Source organism: Podarcis gaigeae (genome assembly GCF_964106915.1).
Source record: "Podarcis gaigeae genome assembly, chromosome: 17".
Lineage (NCBI taxonomy): Eukaryota > Metazoa > Chordata > Lepidosauria > Squamata > Lacertidae > Podarcis > Podarcis gaigeae.
This window is the reverse complement of record NC_139694.1, coordinates 25463046-25486285: the sequence shown is the minus strand read 5'-3', so window position 1 is coordinate 25486285 and position 23240 is coordinate 25463046. Positions and strand designations below refer to the sequence as shown.

General features: G+C 44.4%; 1 protein-coding gene across 4 annotated transcripts in view; it reads right to left on the bottom strand.

Moving 5' to 3' along the window:
* Nucleotides 1-23240, bottom strand: part of CCDC171 (coiled-coil domain containing 171) — a 216156-nt gene that overhangs the window by 170540 nt on the left and 22376 nt on the right. For all 4 annotated transcript variants that reach the window (XM_083718393.1, XM_083718395.1, XM_083718392.1 and 1 more), the window contains 3 exons: nucleotides 17911-17999; nucleotides 16505-16665; nucleotides 14863-15001 (listed from right to left, as the gene is read on the bottom strand). In XM_083718393.1, the coding sequence (XP_083574519.1) occupies nucleotides 14863-15001; nucleotides 16505-16665; nucleotides 17911-17999 (389 nt within the window). The remainder of the gene's footprint in view (nucleotides 1-14862; nucleotides 15002-16504; nucleotides 16666-17910; nucleotides 18000-23240) is intronic.

The window sequence follows — 23240 nt, the reverse complement described above, 5'->3', positions numbered from 1 at the left end:
CAGCGCTACCCGCGTCCCTAAGGACTAGCAGATCTATTTGGTGCAAAGCATCTTCCTGCCTGTCAATCAGGAATGCGGAACCTGTGGCCTTCCAGATGCTGTTGGACTGCAATTCCAATTTCAGCTGGACTGCAAATCAGCCCCATAGCCAATTATCAATGATAATGGGAGTTGTAGTCTGCCAACATCTGGAGAGCCATAGGTTCCTCACCCGTGCTCTGTATTTTGTACACCTCCCATCTCTGGAGTTCCTGGACAAATTTTGTCAGCAACCAGCTGCACCTGCAGATGGCCATGGTTACGATAAAGGAATAATTAATTGTGCAAGAAGACATAGCAATCTAGAAATAACAGATTTTATAGCTTAAACACCCAAACTAAATGTGCTATTTACAACAGATTCTGTTGCACGTTAGCTTAATTTTACTGAGCAATTAAAATCAACACTTCTATAGTGTTAAACACGTTATAAAAAGCTTTAAGCCTCTCCAATATGAGGATATAATTTTATAATTGGGTGACATATGTTTGTACAATGTCCTATACTGATACTTTTTTGGCAGAAGTTAATAGAGATTATCAACACAACTGTGCAGAATAAACTTAAATTTGCAGGGGGAAATATCCTTTTGAATTATTTACCCATATATGGAATCAAACAAAGGGACAATATGAACCGACTCTTTGTGCCCTCACTACGTCAAAAAGACAGGCTCCCTTTAACGATTGGATTGAAGATATGTACAAACTCGCTACACATGAACAATTTGCATACATAAACTTCCCATGGACAAATTCAGCAATATTTGGAATTTATTTTTGTAAATACCGTATAAGGTTAAGGCCTGGTTAACTACAACAACATATTTTTTGGTAATGTCTACAATTTTTTGTTGTTGAGTTTTGTTTTTACATACGTACGATTCCCCCCCTTTTTTTCCTTACTCTGAGCACTTGTAATTATGTACTTTTTATCTTTCAATAAAGAATATAAAATAAAATATTTTTTTTTTATGTGTGTGTGTGTGTGTGTGTGTGTGTAAGTGAGAGATCGATCAGAAATATTTTCCCAATGCATTCAAAGAGACATTACACGCTGCGTGAAAATAGAATACAGAAGAAAACACATTGCCTCTCCTTTTGTGTACATAGATTTAATTTGACTGGCAGTAATACTTATGCTATCCTGGATCCACTTGGTGGCACCACAGAGAGCCTTTTGTTGCAGATAACAGCTAACTTGCAGCATTCAGAGGATGCTTACAGAGACCTATTTACAAAGTGTTAACTTACCGAGTTGTTTACTACTTTATTCACCCAGAGGGCTTGAAAAGCTCTCCTGAAATCTACCTGTCTCTACTCAGCTACATCAATTTTCTACACAGCTGCATTCCCTCCACACACCAGTTATCACCTGCGCAGGCAATGGTTTGTATGAAGCATGCTGCGAGCTGTTAGCCCTTTCTGTGTTGGTGGCTGCAGGGATGCACGACACATTCCCTAGCAGCTAGAATAATAGAGATGGATGCTATCAGGCCATTTGCAACAGCAGCAGACCCTCCAAGTCTCCCTATTTTCCAGGAACAGTCCCAGGTTTGCAGAAGTCGTCTCGGAATGATCCCAGAATGTCCTGCTTTCCCTTAGGACAGGGGTCAGTAACCTAAGGCCCATGGGCCACAACTGGGCCATAGGGGCCATTTAACTGGCCCATGGATCCCCGCACCCCTTCGGGGACCCCAGCCTCCAGCTTGGTCGGCTCCTGTGTGCCGTGCTAAACCGGCGCAGAGCAGAGTGGGGACCGCCTTCTGTGACACTGGCCGGCTTCCCATTGGCTGCAGGAAGCTCCAGCAGCCAATGGGAAGCTGTGCACGCCTTCTGCTTTTCTTCCCAAAGGTGTGATTGCTTCCGTTTCCAATTTTTCTGCCACCCCTGTCCCAAACGTCTCCGTTGACGTGGTGCAGCCAACAGACATTTACAATGGAGCCATCTAGTCTACACACACACTACGTTTGAGATTGTAGTGTCGAAGGGTGAGTGATGATGCCTCTAATTCTTCTTAGAGCCAGGCTGTCGACATAGATCACGCCTGGATCTAGCGCGTGGCCAAAAACCAGATTCTGGCATTGTCTCAGTGGATTTCTAGTCCATAGTATTGCTGCTAGACAGCTTATCCTTCAGCTCAGACATAGCCAAGTTGGTGCCCTCCATATGTTGTTTGACTCCCATCGCTCAGGGGCAATGAGAGCTGTCGCTCCAAAACAACCAGAGGGCACCACGTTGCCTACCCCTGCTTTAACCTCTAACTGCTGCCTTCCCAATCTTCCAGCCTTCCTTCCCATTACCCTGCACCTCTATCTGCTGCTTCCTGGAATACTCATTCCAGCCCTTATTGCTAGTTGGATACTTCCACTCAGATTGCATACTCTTGTCTGCAATCTCACCTGCCTACACTTTGAACCTGACCTGTTGATGGTGACTTTTAGAGCCTTAAATGGTCTTGGCCCTGTATAACTGAAGGAGCACCTCCACCCCCATTGTCCAGCCTGGACACGGAGGTCCAGCACCAAGGGCCTTCTGGCGGTTCCCTCACAGCAAGAAGCGAAGTTACAGGGAACCAGGCAGAAGGCCTTCTCGGTGGCGGCGCTCGCCCTGTGGACTGCCCCTCCCATCAGATGTCAAGGAAATAAACAACTATCTCACTTTTAAAAGACATATGAAGGTAGCCCTGTTTAGGGAAGTTTTAAATGTTTGAGGTCTTTTTGTGTTTTTAATATTCAGTTGGGAGCCGTCTAAGGTGGCTGGAACAACCCAGTCAGATGGGTAGCATATAAATAACATTATTATTGTTATTAGTGTTGTTGTTGCTATTAACAACCTCCCCTGCTAACTCCAACACAGATCCACTTGTTTAGCTCAGCCTAGACTTTCTTGGTACACTAATTCACCCTGACCCTGGTTCCAACCCTGCTTCTAGGTGCTTGGTCACCTAAAACGAAGGATGCTGACAAGGTTTTGTGAGTTCAGGCTTTTATGCTTGGAGGGTCATTTATCACTCTTCGGAACTCAAAAAATAAATAAAAAGAACCCACACCAAAGGAGATACAAATTTTCAAACCCCAATGTTATTCTCCACCCCATATTGAAAATCTGAGCCAAAGAAGAATTCCTGGTTTAGCCAACCAGCTCCTGATTTCCCGCCCACCCCAAAATGCTCCTCATCAGCCCCCCTTCCTAAAATTATTAGTTTTTAAATATATACTTCCTTCTTCTGGTGTATTTTCATCTTTCAGGGCGGCTAAATTAGCCTAGCACAGCAGGTCCATCAGGTATGATGAGAAAATAAAGAAGGGAAATCAGACCTCTCGCTCCCTTCCTTATTTTTTTTCTTTTCTTTCCTAGCTGTTTGGGCAATTCAAGGAAGGCCTGGTGCATGCTGTTATGGCATTTCTTCCTCGCACAAAATAACAAGTGCTCAGGAGGTGCTTGGAGAACTCCCAAACCACAGTCTGCAATCACAGCTTTCGTTATTTGCCTTTATGTTGATTAAAGCTGGAAGCTCTAATGAGTTTTATGCACAACTAAAACACATTGCTTTAGGTAGGAAACTACCTACTTGCATGTGACTAGTGCATAATAAGAAAGGTTGTTTTAAGCACACACACACACACACACACACAGAAAGTGTGTGTCACAAGTGTCTCAAGATCCTTCGTCCCTCCTTATTTCACTCCTGGAAAACTGCAAGACAACGACCTCAGCATGAACAAATGAGTTTTAAAATATAATGTGTCAAAGCTCCACTAGGGGATTTTAATTTTTCATAATAGTACAAAGTATATTTTTCAGCTTCCTCTTTCTACGGATACATACAAATTAGCCAGCTAGAGAATATCATCATAACTATAAAAAAAAGAGGGGGGTGGGGGAGAGAGAGAGAGAGAGAGAGAGAGAGAGAGAGAGAGAGAGTTGCAACTCCAACTGAGCACAACTTGCATTCTGTGTAAAATTCATAATGAAGCCTCGTCTTTTTAAGGTACACAAGAGAGAGAGAAATAAAGCTCATTTGTGAATTCTGTAACTTGGGACTGACTAAACAGAAAAATTACCCCATTGACGGGAAACCTGTGGCTCCAATGTCTGTTGAAATTCCCAAGTCTCATCAGCCCCAATCAGCGTAGCCAACAGTTTCACGAAATACCGGTTTGTGTTTGTTAGGTCCATCATCCTAAAAATGTGTTTTGCCTAAATTTGACTATTCTGAAAACTTTCACTTCACTAACCATCCTTCCAGTGTCAAACTCACAACAGGGTTTTCTTTTCCCTTGGGGTTGAGTAGACCTAGCAGATGATGTGTGTGTCTCCCTGCTCTTAGAAATGTACAGCAGTCTCTGCTGACAGATTTTAAAAATATAACTTGTTGCTGATTATTTGGCTTGTTACTAATTAAAAGGGGGGGGGAGGCTATATGATTAAAGTTGGCGTATCAGATCGGCCTTTGCAGCATCCTAAATGTCATAAAATATATACAGTGGTACCTCGGGTTACATACGCTTCAGGTTACAGACTCTGCTAACCCAGAAGTAGTACCTCGGGTTAAGAACTTTGCTTCAGGATGAGAACAGAAATCGTGCTCTGGCGGTGTGGCCCCATTAGCTAAAGTGGTGCTTCAGGTTAGGAACAGTTTCAGGTTAAGAACGGACCTCTGGAATGAATTAAGTGCTTAACCTGAGGTACCAATATATCCTGTCAGTGAGGAACAGCCACTGAGCCAGGGATGGTATCAGCATCTCTTCCAAAGGTGGCCTGACTCTGAAATTGTTGCGCATGTTCAGGAGAGTGTGCAAGCATGAACTGAAATCTGCACTGTCTCCAGACAAGCATGGCTTAGTTACTAATGGAGGAATTCAACATAGTGCAAATGCAGTTGTGCCATCATGGCAAGTTTTTCAGCTTCTCAGATGGAGCAATCTCCATCTTCTCTCCCAGTCCTCCAGAGCCAATTTCATGGAGGTAGGGCTGGATTTTGGTTTGATGAGGCCCTAAGCTACTGAAGGTAATAGGGTCCTTTATATGTCCAGCTGTAAAAAACAAATTGCCAAAAACAAATTGTCGCTGCTTTTTGTGTTGAATATATGCTATATGCTAATAGGTATCTCAAGCCATTTGCACATAACAAAATATGTATTTTATCAAAGAAGAAGAAGAAGAAGAAGAGTTTGGATTTGATATCCCGCTTTATCACTACCCTAAGGAGTCTCAAAGCAGCTAACAATCTCCTTTTCCCTTCCTCCCCCACAACAAACACTCTGTGAGGTGAGTGGGGCTGAGAGACTTCAGAGAAGTGTGACTGGCCCAAGGTCACCCAGCAGCTGCATGTGGAGGAGCAGAGACGCGAACCTGGTTCACTAGATGACGAGTCTACGGCTCTTAACCACTACACCACACTGGCTCTCAAAGTAACTGTTGAACTAAAATACAATTAAGAAGAAGTATATTAATATTGAAATAACTACCAGTGATATTTTAGGGAGCAGGCTAGCAGGCGGGGCCCATGACTTACACCATAGGACCCTACACAACACAAAACACTGTTGCTGTATGCAGGTTTTATTTTATTGGTTTTTTATCTTATATTTTGGAAATGTACATGCAGTTTTTCCCCCCATTAAATTTTTTGGGGGCCCTAAGCTATAGCTTGTTTAGCTTATATGTAAATCCGGCACTGCACGGAGGAAAGGAGTAGAAGCCTCACTGTGGAAGCCGTTACATGGCGCTTCCAGTAGCAGGACTAGTTTAGCTGAATCCCATACCCTCCAACATTCCTTGGGTGAAAACAGGGACATTTCTCATTCCGCCCCCTAAATGTCCCTCCTCAACACCCCATTTTTGCCCCCCTCCCCCGCTGGGCATTTCCACCACTGCCACACCAACCGGACACAGAACACAGGCCCTCCGCCATCCTGAAAAAAAACCCTTAATCCTGATTTTATTCTTTAGTGCAAGGGTAGGCAAACTAAGGCCTGTGGGCCAGATCCGGCCCAATCGCCTTCTAAATCTGGCCTGCAGATGGTCCAGGAATCAGCGTGTTTTTACATGAGTAGAATGTGTGCTTTTATTTAAAATGCATCTCTGGGTTATTTGTGGCGCATAGGAATTCATTCATTTCTCCTTTTTTCAAAATACAGTCCGGCCCCCCACAAGGTCTGAGTGACAGTGCACTGGCCCCCTGCTGAAAAAGTTTGCTGACCCCTGAGTAGATTTACAACAAGAAAACCACACACCAATAAACAAGTTTTCAAAAGGGGCAAAATTAGTTAGCATTTTTTAAGTAAAATAAGTACAGTGGTACCTCTGGATGCAAACAGGATCCGTTCCAGAGTCCTGTTCGCATCCTGAAGCGAACGCAACCCGCGTCTGCGTGGGTCACGATTCGCCACTTCCACACATGCGCATGACATCATTTTGAGTGCATGCGTGAGCAGCAAAACCTGGAAGTAACGCACTCCATTACTTCCGGGTCGCCGAAGACCGCAACCTGAAAGCGCTCAACCAGAAGCAACTTCAACCCGAGGTATGACTGTATTCCTCGCACTCGCCTCGGCTCCCCCTTTCTTCCCACCCAGGGAGGTCTTGCCCTCTGCCTGCACCTCAGAGCTGGCGCATCATGTGAGGATGGGTCTCCGCAGCTGTGGCAGCCTCCCCTTCTCCTCGCCTGCTGTCCAGCAGCCGCTACAGGCTGCCCAAGGGAGGAGGCTGGCGGTGGCTGCAGCCATGGAGAGGCACCAGTATGCTCCTTCGCAGCTGCCACTGCTGCCACTACCACCACTCAGGACAAGTGCCGTCTCATCCTCCTGCCCAAACTCGGCGGCTGTGGCACTGGCAGGAGAAATAGGGACATTCTTGGATCAAATCAGAAGCCGGAAAGGCTTTTGTAATCCCAGGACTGTCCCTGGAAAATAGGGACACTTTGAGGGCAATGGAATCCCACCCTAAGTTAATAATTGCAGAGTTTTCATCTCCGGTCTCTTAGGACAGTGTTTCCCAACCTTGGGCCTCCAGCTGTTTTTGAACTACAATTCCCATCATCCCTGACCACTGGTCTTGCTAGCTAGGGATGATGGGAGTTGTAGTCCAAAAACAGCTGGAGGCCCAAGGTTGGGAAACATTGTCTTAGGAGATATATAGGACAGAACGGCATTATTTGAAAAACTGGAGACAATTGGAGGTTGCTAAGTTTGGAGAAATTGAAAACTAAGGTACGAGATTGGTTGCACTATGCGCAAATTCAAGAGGTATTTAAAATAGATAAAAAAGTTGGATTCCAGGTGGAAAAATCGAAATTAGAGACTGAGTTGTTAGAACCAAAAAGTAAACTACTTTCGAGAATGTATAACTTGCTGCTTAAGTGGAATACACAGGATGAGACAGTCAAATCCGCTATGATAAAATGGGCTCAGGATGTGGGGCATAACATTATGTTTGCAGACTGGGAAAGGTTATGGAACACCGGTTTGAAATTCACGGCATGTACTGCCTTGAAGGAAAATATTATGAAAATGGTATACCGGTGGTACATGACCCCAGTCAAGTTAGCCAAGATATATCATCTGTCTGACAACAAATGTTGGAAATGTGGAGAGGCGGAAGGGACATTTTTCCATCTCTGGTGGACCTGCCCGAAAGTGAAGGCCTTCTGGGAAATGATCCATAATGAACTAAAAAAGGTATTGAGATTTACCTTACCTAAAAAACCAGAGGCCTTCCTTCTGGGTATGGTGGACCAGCGAGTGCTTAAGAAGGACAGAACCTTTTTTATGTATGCTACCACAGCAGCAAGGATCCTGATTGCAAAATACTGGAAGATACAAGATTTACCCACGCTGGAGGAATGGCAATCGCAGTTGATGGACTATATGGAACTGGCTGAAATGACTGGCAGAATCCGAGACGCGGGAGAAGAAACAACTGAGGAGGATTGGGAAAAGTTTAAGGACTATTTGAAAAAACACTATAAGTTGTATGAATGTTAAAAAAAAAAAATGCACCTTTCAGGAAATTCTAGCTTCAGCAAATGTAAGTTATTGGAATGAAAATTAAGACACAAGAATTCAGAGGTAAAATAATGAAATAACTTTATTGTGTTTAATATAAAACATATAAGAATTGAGTGACAGTAAAATTGAAAATAGGGAACATGATAAAATGGAAGTTACAATAAGTTTTGAAATAAGTTAACAAATTGCTGATGTTTCATAAGACAGAGAACGCAGGGTTCGGAGGATGTGGGGAAGTCCTATAGAATAGAAGGAAAAAGATTATGGAAACTCGTTACCTATACCCTATCTTCTTATAATCACTCTTTATTCTTTTTTCTGTATTTCTAAAAAGCAATAAAAATATTTAAAAAAAAAAAATAATTAAATTATTTGTGGATAAAATTTTTCAGTGACGTAATAAATGGTAGCATTAGAGTACCATAGGTCAGTAACAGAGGGTTCTGGGTCGATTCTGCCTTTTAGAACAGACAACAAAAATCAGCGCTAATAGAGTATTGATATCTCATCTTCCTTCAACAAAACTCTATATACATATAACATGCATAGGACTCTAATGATCTTCTATCCAGGTACTGATGTGATGTTTCTGCATCATGTACCTTTGGGCCAAAGTGTATAGAACATTATCCCGCCCCTGTCCAAAAAGGCCAAAGAACCCATGATACGTTCACAGATTGGAAGACCGTTTGGAAAGAAGGTAATGAGAAAGGAACTTAAGAGTTTTTCCAGATGGAAGGTTTTTAATGTGTCATTGCGCATGAATCTGCACATATATGATCTGGAGGCTGCCTGGGGACTGCGCCAGTTCCAACTGCTGATCCCCCAACTAGTCCGAACAGCAATCTGGGAACTATCAGGGTAAACGCAAGTGATGCAACAAGAAACAGCAAGAGGTGTGCAAAAAACCCGTGTTGTATGAGGTAATCACCCTCCTGCCCTGCTGTCACTTCTAATATTGTGCTAAGTCAGCCATGAGGAACACGCCTTGCAGGACAACCCTCTAGAGTTGGTAGCTGCCTCAACAGTTAAGGGAAGGAAAGCAATAGTGCCACTCTATTCTGCCTCCATCAGGCCATGCCACTGTCCAGTTCTGGGCACCACAACTTATGAAGGATGTTGTGGCGATCACACAGGGTCCCCGGACGTTTGACGGTCTATTGATCCCTGTGCCACCACTATGATCACTTTTCCACTGCCACCAACCCATTTCTCTGAGGGTACACACGGAGTCCAGACAGTTGTTAACATTAACAAATAATCAAGTTTATTTTTATAGGCATGAACAAGTTTAAGGTTTCAGTTAATTTTTCTTGTCAGTTTCTTAATCTTAGTTTCTATGCCAGCTTATACCTTTTCTAATAACTGCTAACTGATTAACCCAACTGTCTATCTGACTCCTATCAGTTTCTCTCACGCTCTCATAACACAACTCAACCAACCCACAGACCTATCCTCCCTCTTCCTTCTCCAACTCCCAAATCTCTACTGATTTCCACACAACTCCGACTCTAACTCTAACTCCTCCCCTTGGATCCCCACTGACCAATCACTTCACACTCATTTAACCCTTTCCTTATGACCAACCTAGGAGGCAATCGCCACAGATGTTGACAAGCTGGAAGGTGTGCAGAGGAGGGAAACCATGAGGATCAAGGATCTGGAAACCATGTCTTATGAGGAGCGATTGAAGGTGCTGGGAAGGGCCATCTAGTCCAACGCTCTGCAACACAGGAAACTCAACTAAAGCATCCCTGACAGATGGCCATCCGACCTCTGCTTCAAAACCTCCTAGGAAGGAGACTCCGCCACCCCCTGAGGGAGACCATTCTGCTGTCGAACAGCTCTTACTGTCAGAAAGTTCTTCCTGATGTTGAGTCAGAATCTCCTTTCTTGTCACTTGAAGCCATGGGTTCAAGTCCTTCCCACCAGAGCAGGAGAAAACAAACTTACCGTATATACTCGAGTATAAGCCGACCCAAATATAAGCCGAGGCACCTAATTTCAGCACAAAAAACTGGGGAAACTTATTGACTCGAGTATAAGCCGGTTCACCACACTACAAACCTGGTGATGGTGGCGGCAGCGGCGAAGGAAGAACAAGCAGCCCAAAAGGGCTCCTTTCGGGCCGCTCGTCCCTCCGTCGCTGCCTCTGCCGCTCGCAAGAGCAGGCATAGGAGCCGCAGTTGGGAGACACAGCGCAGCGCTTCTCCCAACCACGGCTCCTGTGCCTGCCCTTGCGAGAGGCGGGTGGTGAGACCAGCGGCAAGAAAGAGCTCCTTTCGGGCCACTCGTCCCTCCACCACTGTGGCCCACCTCACTCGAGTATAAGCCATGGGGGGCTTTTTCAGCATAAAACATGTACCAAAAAAGTTGGCTTATACTCGAGTATATACGGTACTCCATCTTCCATGTGACAACCATTGAGATATCTGAAAATGGCTCTCGTATCTCCTCTCTGTCTCCTCTTTTCCAAGCTAAGCATACCTAGGTCCTTCAACAGCTCCTCATAAGACTTGGTTTTGTGGGGGGATACTCACTGAAATAGTTTTGTTTTTTAATAAAAATCTGAGAATATGTACTGTAGTACATATTTTGAGAGGATTTTTTAAATTCTCAAACTGATGTGGAAACAGAATGCCATAATCATTCCATCCTCAGTTCTTCATACCTGCCTGAAAACAGGATTACAGCGGCAGCAACCATCCCAATTAACGTGATTAACCAGGCTTTGTCAAAAATTAGTGTTAATTAAGATAAGAAGGAACATAAATTTTAATCGTGGTTGAGGCCAGCCGGGGTTATTTCTAAAGGAAGTGTGAGAAAGTGCCTTAAAACAAAACCCAAGGACCAATTCGACTGCCCAACTACGATTAAGGGTGATATGGTATCTGTACCAGGCCTTAGAAACCCAGACAAAAGACAGAGAAGCCTCTTCAAATGCCCAGAACCAAAAGTTAAAAACTAGCAGAGAGAGATTTAACTTTCAAGCACTGTGGATAATTACCCAGGGAAGCACCTAAGACATAACGTAATCAATCCATTGCTATATGGAGTTTCTAAATTGAAATAAGAAATCTCACTGAAAGATATGCTTTAATCCAACCAGGATGAATTCCATACCCTATGTGCACATGAGGTCAGACTAGATAATTGCAGCGGTCCCCCACTGGTCTTAAAAGTGCGCGAATTTAAATTGCTTCCACACTTAATAGTCTACAAGAAGCTAAGGAGTAAGTATTCCTTGGAGAATATCCAAATTATGGTCAGTGAGTGAGACCACAGATAGGTTTAATACCAGCTTGGGCAGATAAAATAGCAAGAGAGCACCTAATACGTTTTGATCCACGGAAGGTTCTCGGAGCAGAGAAAGGGCACTTAAACCTCTCCACTCGCCCCATTCTAATCCGCTCGAGCTTTATTGTTTGGTTTCAACTTTCTTTAACCTGAACCTCCCCCCCCCCCACTCACTCCCCCAACATGTACTAAGGGCAAGCAAAAAAAAGTTTTCTTTAAAAAAACAACAACCACACACCCTAAAATAAACTTTATGGTCAATACAGAACAGTGAGCGGCAAAAGTGAAATAACAGTTTTTTGTAAAGTGAAGGAAGCTTACCGTATTTTTTGCTCCATAAGTCGCACCTAGTTTTTAGAGGGGGAAATCAAGGGGAAAAAATATTTCCCCCCCCCCCGAGCTTCTCCCTGCTTTTGCGGGAGGTGGGGGAACCCCCTCCCGCAAAAGCCCATAGGAGCCGCGCACCCTTTAAGGAGCGCACAGCTCCTGCGGGCTTTTCTACAAGGAGGGAGAAGGGACTGACTGGCCGCATCAGTCCCTTCTCCCTCCTGGGGAAAAGCCCGCAAGAGCCGCGCGGAGCTTGTGTGCGGCTCTTGGGGGCTTTTCCTGCCTGCCTCCCCTCTGCATTCGCTCCATAAGACACACACACATTTCCCCTTACTTTTTAGGAGGGAAAAAGTGTGTTTTATGGAGCGAAAAATACAGAATCTACAGTTTGTCGTCAGATGGTGACCTAGAGATGGCAAATGTGCTCTTTTAAGTCAGTCTGGATAGCTCAGTTGGTTAGAGCATGGTGCTGATGATGACAAGGTTGCAGGCTTGATCCTCTAATGGGACAGCTGCATATTCCTCCTCTTCCTGGAGCCACGGGAGGAGGAAATGGCTACTGCAGCCGCGACTCACTCGGCTCCGCACTCAGCCTCCTCTGCCCCCTCAACATTGGGAGGAGAGCTGCCCCTCCCCCAAAAGTATGGGGAGGAGCAAAACAGATCACTCCCCATGAACTGGTGCCCCCTGTGCTAAACCATAACTTTTTGTGTCATTTCACACTGACCAAAACTGTGATCAATGTTCACGGCAAGCCAAAATTAAACCGTGTACATGTCAGCATGCAGAGGGCCGGGAGGCCAGCTGGCTAGCCCTGGCTGGGCTGTCTCCTTCCAGCCGTCCCGCTGTGAAGACCATCACTTTTGCTCCAATGTAAATCAGCGACCCGGGCCTCAAAGCCAGGGCACACTGGGGGGCCACCAGGTGGCGCATTGGAAGATGGCCGACAATAACATCTCTCCGACTCACACGAGGTAATTAAGAGGCTGCTATGGGAAGTATGCAGTCTTCCCGACCCCCCAAGGAGATGGGGGAACTGCCTTGCCAGTGGTGGCCATAATGCACCCCCGGATTCGAGAGAAGGGGGTGCCCCGGTCACTTGGCACCAGCCCTCGGTGAAGTCGGCTCTTCCCAGATGCTGTCTCCAATCTGCGCGTGCTGGTTTGCTTTAGCTCGAAAATACAATTGGAAATATATAATTGGAAGAAGCTAAAGCACATACATCAAGCAAAGGTCGGGAGATAAGACTGCTGATTAATGGATCTCTGGGATCGGAGCGGCGGGTGAGGACAAATAAATCAAGCGATGAAACACCATTAAGAGATTGGTATGTCTGGAGTGAAGAAGGGGGGTGGAGGAAAAAACTTTTCTTTTCTTTGCCTTATGAGTATTAATAATCCTCCACCCCAAACAAAGAAGAATCACCGTACTTTATTAATCACAAGCAGGAATTAAAAAACTGTGTGGGATGAATTAATGATGAATGAAGAGAGGATTGGTAAATATCGGAGAATGGAAAAATTCTATGACGCAGTTTTAAAATGGCGTCTCGCAAGACAGGCTTGTCTAAGAAAGACGGAGGGAGGAGAACCAGGACTATTGGAATGTGAATGATGATTGGAATTTGATCTTAACCTGGCAGAGCCCTCTATGAGATATTTTACAAGCCTGGGAAGACTAGAGGGCAGACCGAAGATAAACTTTTGAAGGAGGAGGGGAATGGCGGCTGTCCCTATGAGATATGACTTGTGGAGTGTGTAAAACCCACACAGACGATGTTTGCTTCCAACCTGCCTGTGAAGATTATCAGAGATCGCAAAGAAAGGAATATATGATGACGACAACAACAACAAGAAGATGAAGAAAGTAATAAAGAGACTATCTGGATAGAACTGGATAGAACTGTTTAATTAAAGCAGTAATAGAAGTGATGTTTGGATCCTCGTTCAGAGCTTGATGTATGGGTACCCCCAATAAAATTGAAAAATTTGGCTGTATAATTTGGAATTAATGTGATTTGAAATAATGTGATTTGATCGGCCTGTTAATAAAAATTATGTTTAAAAAAACAAAAACAAAGCCAGGGCACACTATCAGCAGATCAAACTATGCACACAGAATAGGTGTGAGGCTTGTGGAAGCATGCTACAACTACAGATTTATTAATCATAAATCAGGACAAAGAAACGTGTTGTCTCTCTCTCTCTCTCATGTCGTCTCAGAGAGAACAGCTAAAAGCAAAAGCAATACACAACGGAAGTTCCCAGCATACTGTGCTGGAATGTAAACAGACATGCGACATGCAACAATTCCACACGCCTGTTCCTTAAGGTGGAATGGAAATGTCAACAGTACAGTCGTGCCTTGGTTCTTGAATGGAATCCGTTCCGAGAGTCCATTCGACTTCCGAAAACGGTCAAAAACCAAGGCGCAGCTGCACTCAAGCGTAAGCCGCATCAGACGTTCGGCTACCGAAAAACGTTCACCAACTGGAATGCTCACTTCCGGCTTTGCAGCGTTCCAGAGCCAAAACATTCAAGTCTCAAGGCATTTGAAAACCAAGGCGCGACTGTACATTCCCCCCCTCCCCAGCATGTTCAAAATACACATAACAAACATGGCACAAACTTCATGACAGACACATTCCAATTTAGGCAGGCGTTATTTGGGGGGAGGGCCGGTGGGGGGATATGTTACGTAAAATGAAATTTTAAACAGCTAAGTTTATTTTTTAAAAAACCCTATTGCTTTGTTCAAAATATATCGGATGTGGAAAATTCAGAGCAAGTTCAATGCTTCATTACAACGCGCAGTTAGTATTCTCCCATAAAACGGAATCTGTTTGAGTTGCACAAGTGACTTGAGAAACGCAGATATTTTAAAGTTTCAGAGGAACCCCAATAAAAGGTGATGAGTGCTAAATGGCTCTTGGTACTGAAAGCAACCCAGAGGCTGCAGATCTGTTTTCGGTTGTGCAATGCAAGAACGAAAGCTGCATGCAACTCCCTAAAACCGCTGTCCTTCTGAGCGAAACATCCATGAGCTGTCATGTTCACCAAACCACCTGCAGGCCTTCCATTTTTCAGCCTCCATCCCGAGCATGCATGACAACACCATTGCGCACACATAGCAACATCTATAGCATCGTTTGGACCAATAAAGAAAATGCCCCAGGGCTTCTTACCAATACAAGTTCATCCTGTAATTCTTTGTAACTTTTTTCATTATCCAGGAGTCTCTCTGAGAGGTCTGTAATTGCTTTCTTCTTCTCTTCCAGCTCCTCGTTTAGCTGCTTGTTTATGGAGACATACTCCCTTTCCAGGCTGAAAGACGGAACAGAATTTTCAGAAACACTTTAAACAACTAATATTCGACTCTGTCGTATGTTGTATGAATTTAGTGGATTTTTTACCCAACAAAACCAATGAAGCTGAACAAAATCAGAAAAACATTGATGAAGTGCTAAAAGTGTCAGATATTCACTGAAAAACAATACTCATCTCAGCTGGTTGCTACAATAGTAAGGTTTAATTTGCATAAGACCAGTATGAGGGTATTTTAAGGAATGAATGACAAGTTTGAAGATAAAGGAAAATATGCAGACTCAAACCAGGGAACAGCATGAAAGTAGTGAAAATATGTAACACAATGAACGTCAAAACCAAGGATCAGAATGGGGAAGTGTGACAGGAATAAAACGGATGCCAAACCATGTAAGAACTACCTGAAGGGAAGGCTGCATCCGTATCAGAACGTCTTGCAAGAAAACAAAAATCCAGTTATAAATTAAAATTAAGTATACTGACACGTTGACAACCTTAAATGTTCAAGCAGAATCATGGTTATCCCCTTTATATTTTGGCTGGTCACCGAAAGAGAAGTTACCTCTCCCATCCAACTATTCCTGCTAGTATTATCATGAAACGTCAAGTCTGTGGAACTTTGTGTTCAGGGTGGCACAGTTCAGATGACACACTAAACCACGGTTTGGCGCAAAAATAGGAAGCCTGTGGTCTTCTAGATACTGCTGGACTCCAACTCCCAACAGCCAAAGCCAGCATGGGGAATGGTCAGGGAGAATGCAAGTTATAGCCAAAAAACATCTGGAAGACCCCAGACTCCCCATTTTCCAGTTTAGCATTATGAGCGCAAGCCACAGTGGCTTTTGCACGCTGCTCCACTCCTCTTACATCTTACATCTTCACCATAATGGCATCCCTGTGGGACTTACAACACTCTCAAAAAAATTATGGTTAATATAATGTCACTTAATGTGAATTTAATTATCATCAAGTGGATACCAATCAAATGGACAACAATTTCCAGGCCCAACAAATTCTCACTCATCTACACTTACTGCTATTAAATATGGTGGATCCAGAAAGCTTTTGGGGCCAGCATTACAGATGTTTTTACACATGAGGCTTAAATTATCTTTGAATGCCCCCCGCATACTAATATCTGATCACTGTTCACACATACCTAGGAAACCTTTTTCCCATCGAGGGCTGCATTCCCTCAGAATTATCTATCAAGAGTCTCACATCTACATCCACTACATCACGTTAACCGGCTAAACCGATAGGTGGAAATTTTTACCCTCTAAATGTTGCTGAACTACAACTCCCATCAGTCCCAGCAAGCCTGGCCAATGACCAGGGATTATGGGAGTTGTAGCTCAGCGACATCTAGAGGGCCAAGGTTTCCTAACACCTGTGTTAAAAGTAAGGAAATGCTGAGCTCTGTCCTATATAATATGAACGATTAGTCCATCATACAAAGCAACAAATAAATACAAATTCTGAATCGGGAAATGAGAGACCTACCTATTGAGTTTCTCGACGCTCTCATGAGCGTTGCGCTTCTCTCTGTCATAGGCATTTTCCACCTCTCTAAATTTGCCTTTGATCATTTCCAAGTCCGAAAGCGCTTCTGCTTGGCTGGCCTTCTCCACCTGCAAAGCCCCTTCAAGGTCTCGAATTCTTAACTGCAACGTAATAAGAATCCATCAATCAACACTCCAAGGAGGGCTGTGTTTTCTTGCTCTACAGCACGTTAATTTTTAGGGAAGACAATAACTATCAGTACTGTTGGGCTTTTAATACACTTAAGATGAGAGAACGTGTGCTTATTCATTCCTTAACCATGGTTAGGTCAAGAGCAAACCCTGGTTACATTTAACTGTCATGCCCAAGGGTTCATCTGAATATGCAAAGAATTAAAACAGGAGCATGCCATCTTCCTGAGTGAGCAGGATGCTTGAGATCTTCGTTCCAATAGTTTGAAGGTCAGAAAAGAATTTCCAAACACATTCCATTGAATGCACTTAGAATGAATTTTTCCTCCCCTTAACCATGGTTCTGTGCTCACTTTAACCATGGTCAGCACTAACCAGTGTTTATTTTTTTTTTACTCAGAAATTGAAATCATTGTTTGAAACTGGCATTGGGTCAGGATCAATGCTTGCTAGCATTAACATGGCTGTTGTCAGTGGAGATATTGCAGCAAATTATACGTGGCAGGAGAAGGGAAGGGCAAATTTATGCTGGAGAACGGAGGCACAGGAGAGAAAGAGAGTGCAATCGTATAGACCAGGGATGCCCAGCAGGTCGATCGTGATCTACTGGTAGATCCCCGGTAGGCTTTGGTAGATCATGGTTGATCGCTGGGTCCCTTTCAAACAGAATTCGGCCCTGCCCCCTCACCCCGCCCTCCATTGTTGCACGATCTGCAGAATGGAAGACAGGCTTTACTCAGTGGGGCTGCTTTTCCCTCCTCCCTTAGAAAATGCTGAACAACTTTGCCCTGAACCTCCCAAAAATGGGGCTTTCCTTCCCAAAAAAAAGAACTTTGACCTGAACGCACCAAAAACGGGGGTAGATCACTGCCAGTTTTTAATTTTGTAAGAAGTTGGCCATTCCAATATAGACTGTTGACAACCCCCAAATCATGATCAGAGAAAGGGAAATAAAGGTTTGATTTCAGAAGGAATAACTGTTGTCCTGGAGCATCTCTGAGGTCTGTGGTACTGTGACAGCACCCTGTGCCAAAGCTGGGATGCCAAACTGGTACAGCAGCAAATGACAGCTCTGTGAAGCCATCCACAGCATAAAACTACCATGTTTGCCCTTAATACCACATCTTGTTAATAAAACTACTGGGATAAATATTCAGGTGAGACGTAGCTCAGGCTGCGTTAGTCCGCTCCACCTAACGGCTATCACAGATGTACCTGGATTATTTCAGAATTAAATTTTGATTCCAGATGTGCCGCTCTCTCTGCCTCGACGTTTTCTTCCAGTTTCTTTATTCTCAATGTAGCTGCCTAAAAACAGAAATTTCAAGCTGGTTAAAGACGCAAACACCCTGGAAATCTCTCTCAAGTGCTTCTTGGATAGATTGCAACGTTGTGTGTTTGCGAACACAATTCAAAACATTGGTGCTGACCTTCAAAGCTCTAAACAGCTTTAGCCCAGGATGCCTGAAGGAGCGTCTCCACCCCCATCGTTCAGCCCGGACATGGGGGTCCGGTTCCAAGGGCCTTCTGGTGGTTCCCTTAGTGTCAGAAATGAAGCAACAGGGAACCAGGCAGAGGGCCTTCTCGGTGGTGGCACCCGCCCTGTGGAACGCCCTCCCATCAGATGTCCAAGAAATAAAAAACCACACAACTTTTAGAAGACATCTGAAGGCAGCTGCATATGGGAAAGTTTTGGTATTTTACTGTGGTTTTATAATTAGTTGGATGCCGCCCAGAGTGGCTGCGGAAACCAAGTTAGATGGGCAGCATACAAATACCATATTTTTTGCTCTATAAGACTCACTTTTTCCCTCCTAAAAAGTAAGGGAAAATGTGTATGCGTCTTATGGAGCGAATGCAGGCTGCGCAGCTATCCCAGAAGCCAGAACAGCAAGAGGGATCACTGCTTTCACTGCGCAGCGATCCCTCTTGCTGTTCTGGCTTCTGGGATTTAGCATGGTTTTTTTCTTGTTTTCCTCCTCCAAAAACTAGGTGCGTCTTGTGGTCTGGTGCATCTTATAGAGTGAAAAATACAGTGCGTGAAACCTTGTCTTTCTAAATAATCATTCAAGCACTTCCATTCCTTCTTGACTGTATTCACTTGGCTTTAATCTTAAGTATATCAGTCAATTCGTGAAGACTTTAATAAACTATTAAGAACGAGGAAATGGTTAGATGTTAAACAGCCTTGAATACTCTTGTATAAATATCAATAAAAAACTTATTAAATGAAAGCCTTCATCATTTGACCAGGAATCCACGTCTCCACAGTACAGCTTAAGAGTCTGTTCCTGATTCTTTACAAAGTTGGGAAATATCAATTTCTGATTTCTCTATGGTTTCTCTGAAGTCACATGACGCAGAGACACATTTGCTGCATATCAGAGCACAATCAACAATGAAGGATATCACCAAAGACCCAACTGGCACAGTCAAGGTTTCAGGGGCGTCAATGGTAAAGAAATAAAGTCTTATATATAAGGTCTTCAGGACCACCGGCAAAGCACCAGGCCTGCTGGCTTATGTAAGCAACCCAGAATTTGTTTATCCAACAGATCTGACAGCGCGTGCTAACATCAATATAGAAAAATCCTGAGGGAGGCTGGAGGGATGTGTCTATTTATAGCACACATTGCTTAAATAAGCTCAGCAGCTGATAGACCATGTCACAGACCAGTCTTCCCCCAGATGTTGGAGGACTCCAAATCCCATCAGTCTCAGCCAGCTTGGCCAACAGAAAAGAATAGTGAGAGCTATAGCCCAAACCTTCGGGGCAGGGAATTAGATTGCAGAAGGTGCTATAGATCATAAGCTAATTGAACTGATAGCCCCTTGAGTCACGAAATTGAACCACCCCAAAATTTGGTTTCAGCAAAAACCATAGGTCCATCTTTCTCCACCCACTAATGTTCTCAACATACTTTCCTCATCCCGTTTTAGGGCACTCTTAATTTACATTTTGCATTCTGTTTTACACTTTTTGCATTTTCAGACCAAAGCGTGACAAGGCTAAAAAAAAAAAAGAAGAAAGAAATTAAGGCGAAAGTATGCTACAAAACAATCATGGGTCCTGTGAATGCCTGGTCTTACACTAATAAATAAAATAGCATATTGGCCATCTTCTGGTTAAAAGGTGCAAAGGAGCATTTAAGCGGAAAAGGGTGTCCGAAACTCCAAATGATTGTTCTATCAAGACCTCTACCAAAGCATAAAAGAGCTACAATCCAATACAGTGGACGCTTGGGTTGCGAACGTGATCAGTGCAGGAGGGATGTTCGCAACCCGCAGCGCCGTGTCTGTGCATGGGCAGGTTGCGATTTAGTGTTTTCGCGTATGCGCGAGCGCCAAAACCCAGAAGTAACCTGTTCCGGTACTTCCGGGTTCGGCGTGGTGCACAGCCCAAAAACGGGCAACCCAAAGCATCTGTAACCCGAGGTATGACTGTACAGTGGTACCTCGGGTTACAAACACTTCAGGTTACAGACTCCGCTAACCCAGAAATAGTACCTCGGGTTAAGAACTTTGTTTCAGGGTGAGAACAGAAATCGTGCTCTGGCAGTGCAGCGGCACTGGGAGGCCCCTTTAGCTAAAGCGGTGCCTCAGGTTAAGAACAGTTTCAGGTTAAGAACGGACCTCCAGAGCGAATTAAGTTCTTAACCCGAGGTACCACTGGAGACTACTTGTGATTTAAAAGGTGATAGTTAAATTATGGATGCTTACCAATAGAGCAAAGGATACTGGATTAAATATGACCTCAATCTGTAGAAATCTCATCAAGTTTCATGCTGTTAGCCAACAAGGCAATTTAGCAGGGGCAAAACTAAGCCCTGGTGATTTCAATGGGACACAGACAACGGTCTCTGGATTGAGTCATTGACTCGGGTCATTGAGTAGAAGAATTCAAGTTACAAGGCAGAGGGTTGAATCCAAAACTGTGCACTAGAACAACGAACATCTGCGCACACAACGGGGCTTCCATCTCCTTCCTCTTATAGCATTCAAGGACTCTCAAAATCTGCACCATAGCATTGGGAGGACCCCTCAGAGCAGGTTCTGGGGGTGCACAGGGAACTGTAGACAAGGGGGAGCGAAGTCCCACTGCACCAGGCAAGAAGTTCACTGCCGCAAGGTTGGGTTCTCCCCCCCAGAACCCATGTAACATCTTCGTTATTCTTTTAAGCGAAACTACACTATCGAGTCCGCAAATCAGGAAGAAGGTTATACCGAGCAAGACAACTGGTCCATCTACTGTTCCCCTGGGCCAACAGTGGCTCTCTGAGATTTCAGGCCTTGGATATACAGTGGTACCTCAGGTTAAGTACTTAATTCATTCCGGAGGTCTGTACTTCACCTGAAACTGTTCTTAACCTGAAGACCACTTTAGCTAATGGGGCCTCCTGCTGCCGCCAGAGCACAATTTCTGTTCTCATCTTGAAGCAAAGTTCTTAACCTGAAGCACTATTTCTGGGTTAGTGGAGTCTGTAACCTGAAGCGTATATAACCTGAGGTACCACTGTACCAGGGAGTGAGCTGCAACAGCAAATCTTGTGGCTCTACCACACACAAAAAGAGGGTGAAGGGAAGAAAATGAACTTTTCTTAGGCTTACTTCTTATTTTACTCCTGCCAGTACAAAGCTTCCTTAAGCTTTGCATTTATCACTTCCGGCATAGTTTAAGTATCTTGTAAGGATGCCATGGTGGGACGCAGGTGGCGCTGTGGGTTAAAGCCTCAGCACCTAGGACTTGCCAATCGAAAGGTCGGCGGTTCGAATCCCTGCGGCGGGGTGCGCTCCCGCTGCTCGGTCCCAGCGCCTGCCAACCTAGCAGTTCGAAAGCACCTCCGGGTGCAAGTAGATAAATAGGGACCGCTTACCAGCGGGAAGGTAAACGGCGTTTCCGTGTGCGGCTCTGGCTCGCCAGAGCAGCGATGTCACGCTGGCCACGTGACCCGGAAGTGTCTCCGGACAGCGCTGGCCCCTGGCCTCTTAAGTGAGATGGGCGCACAACCCCAGAGTCTGGCAAGACTGGCCTGTACGGGCAGGGGTACCTTTACCTTTACCTTAAGGATGCCATGAAAAAACATGAAGGAAAATGGCTACATGAAACCCTGTGCGCAGAAGAAAGCCTCTCTGTATTTTTTAAATAAGCAGACTTTTCTTTTTGGTCAAGTAAGAAGCCAGTTAACAAGATTTCTCTGTTTTGTTATTCTGTGTTTTACTGGAAACTTGAATTTACTATTGCACTTGCAATTGAGATTTTGCTGCTTGCAAACTGCTCTGTTTTTGGTTTGTCTTTAGACAAAATGGGGGGTGGGTGGGAAGGTTTAACAAATAGAAAAAAGTAATACGTGAACCTCCAAACTCAGAAACCAGCTGCTGAAGGGCAAACAGTTCAGGAAAGAGTACAGGAAAGCTACTGCCTTCATGCCCTCCATGTGGGACTTCCTGCAATCATCCCACAAGGCCACACTGGAGGAAAGGATGAGAGGCTTCCAGCCAATATTATCTTATGTTCTCTTGAAATCACCATTACTTTCCAACCAGTGACATTTCCTTTCTACACCCACCAGAGGGCACCAAAGGAACACCACAAATCTTCCTTATAGCAGCTGGTCGACATGTGCTCTGCTTAAGTATCTCTCAAACTGCTATATTTTTAAATAATAAAAAAGGAGTTTAGAAAGCGATTCCGGCAACTGTTTCCACCACTTTTCACAAACACGGTGCCTTCTGTTTCATCTACTTCGCCATCACCTCAGACTACAAAGCTGCCCATTTAGGGATTTAAAGACAACCCTACATTGAAAACGACAATTTGTTGCTGCAACATCTGCTTGCACCTTTTTTAAAAAAAATATTGGCAGAAAGGGGTAGCCTATATCACAGAACAGTGGGCCTTTAAAAAAAAAAAAATGTACCGTATTGGCCCGAATATAAGCCACACCCGAATATAAGCCACACCTTTAAAATTGAAGGGGGGAGAGAAAAAAAGAGAGAGAATAAACTCCAAATATAAGCCACTCCATTCCTCCCTGTTCCTGGCTGCATACCGTAAGGTGGCGAGTATAAGCCACACTTTGGAATTTGGGGGGAAAGTGAGGCTTCTATTCAATGCCCAACATCTCCCAGCCCTGAAGAATTATAAACATAGGTTTTTTTCTTCAATTAAAAAGATGGGTGAGATAGCTCACCTGTGGCCTTGCAGAAGTTGCTGGACTACAACACCGCAACATCCTTGACCACTGTCCAAGCTGCTTGGGGCTGATGGGAACTGGAGTCCAACAACATCTGGAGGTCCCCACACTGGAGTGGCAGCTGTTTACACACACTCCACTTACACATAGGGCTGGGCAACATCTGGTTTCCAACACTGCAATATATAGTAATTTTTGCTCTATAAGACTCACTTTTTCCCTCCTAAAAAGTAAGGGGAAATGTGTGCGCGTCTTATGGAGCGAATGCAGGCTGCGCAGCTATCCCGGAAGCCAGAACAGCAGTGCTGCTTTCACTGCATAGCGATCCCGCTTGCTGTTCTGGCTTCTGAG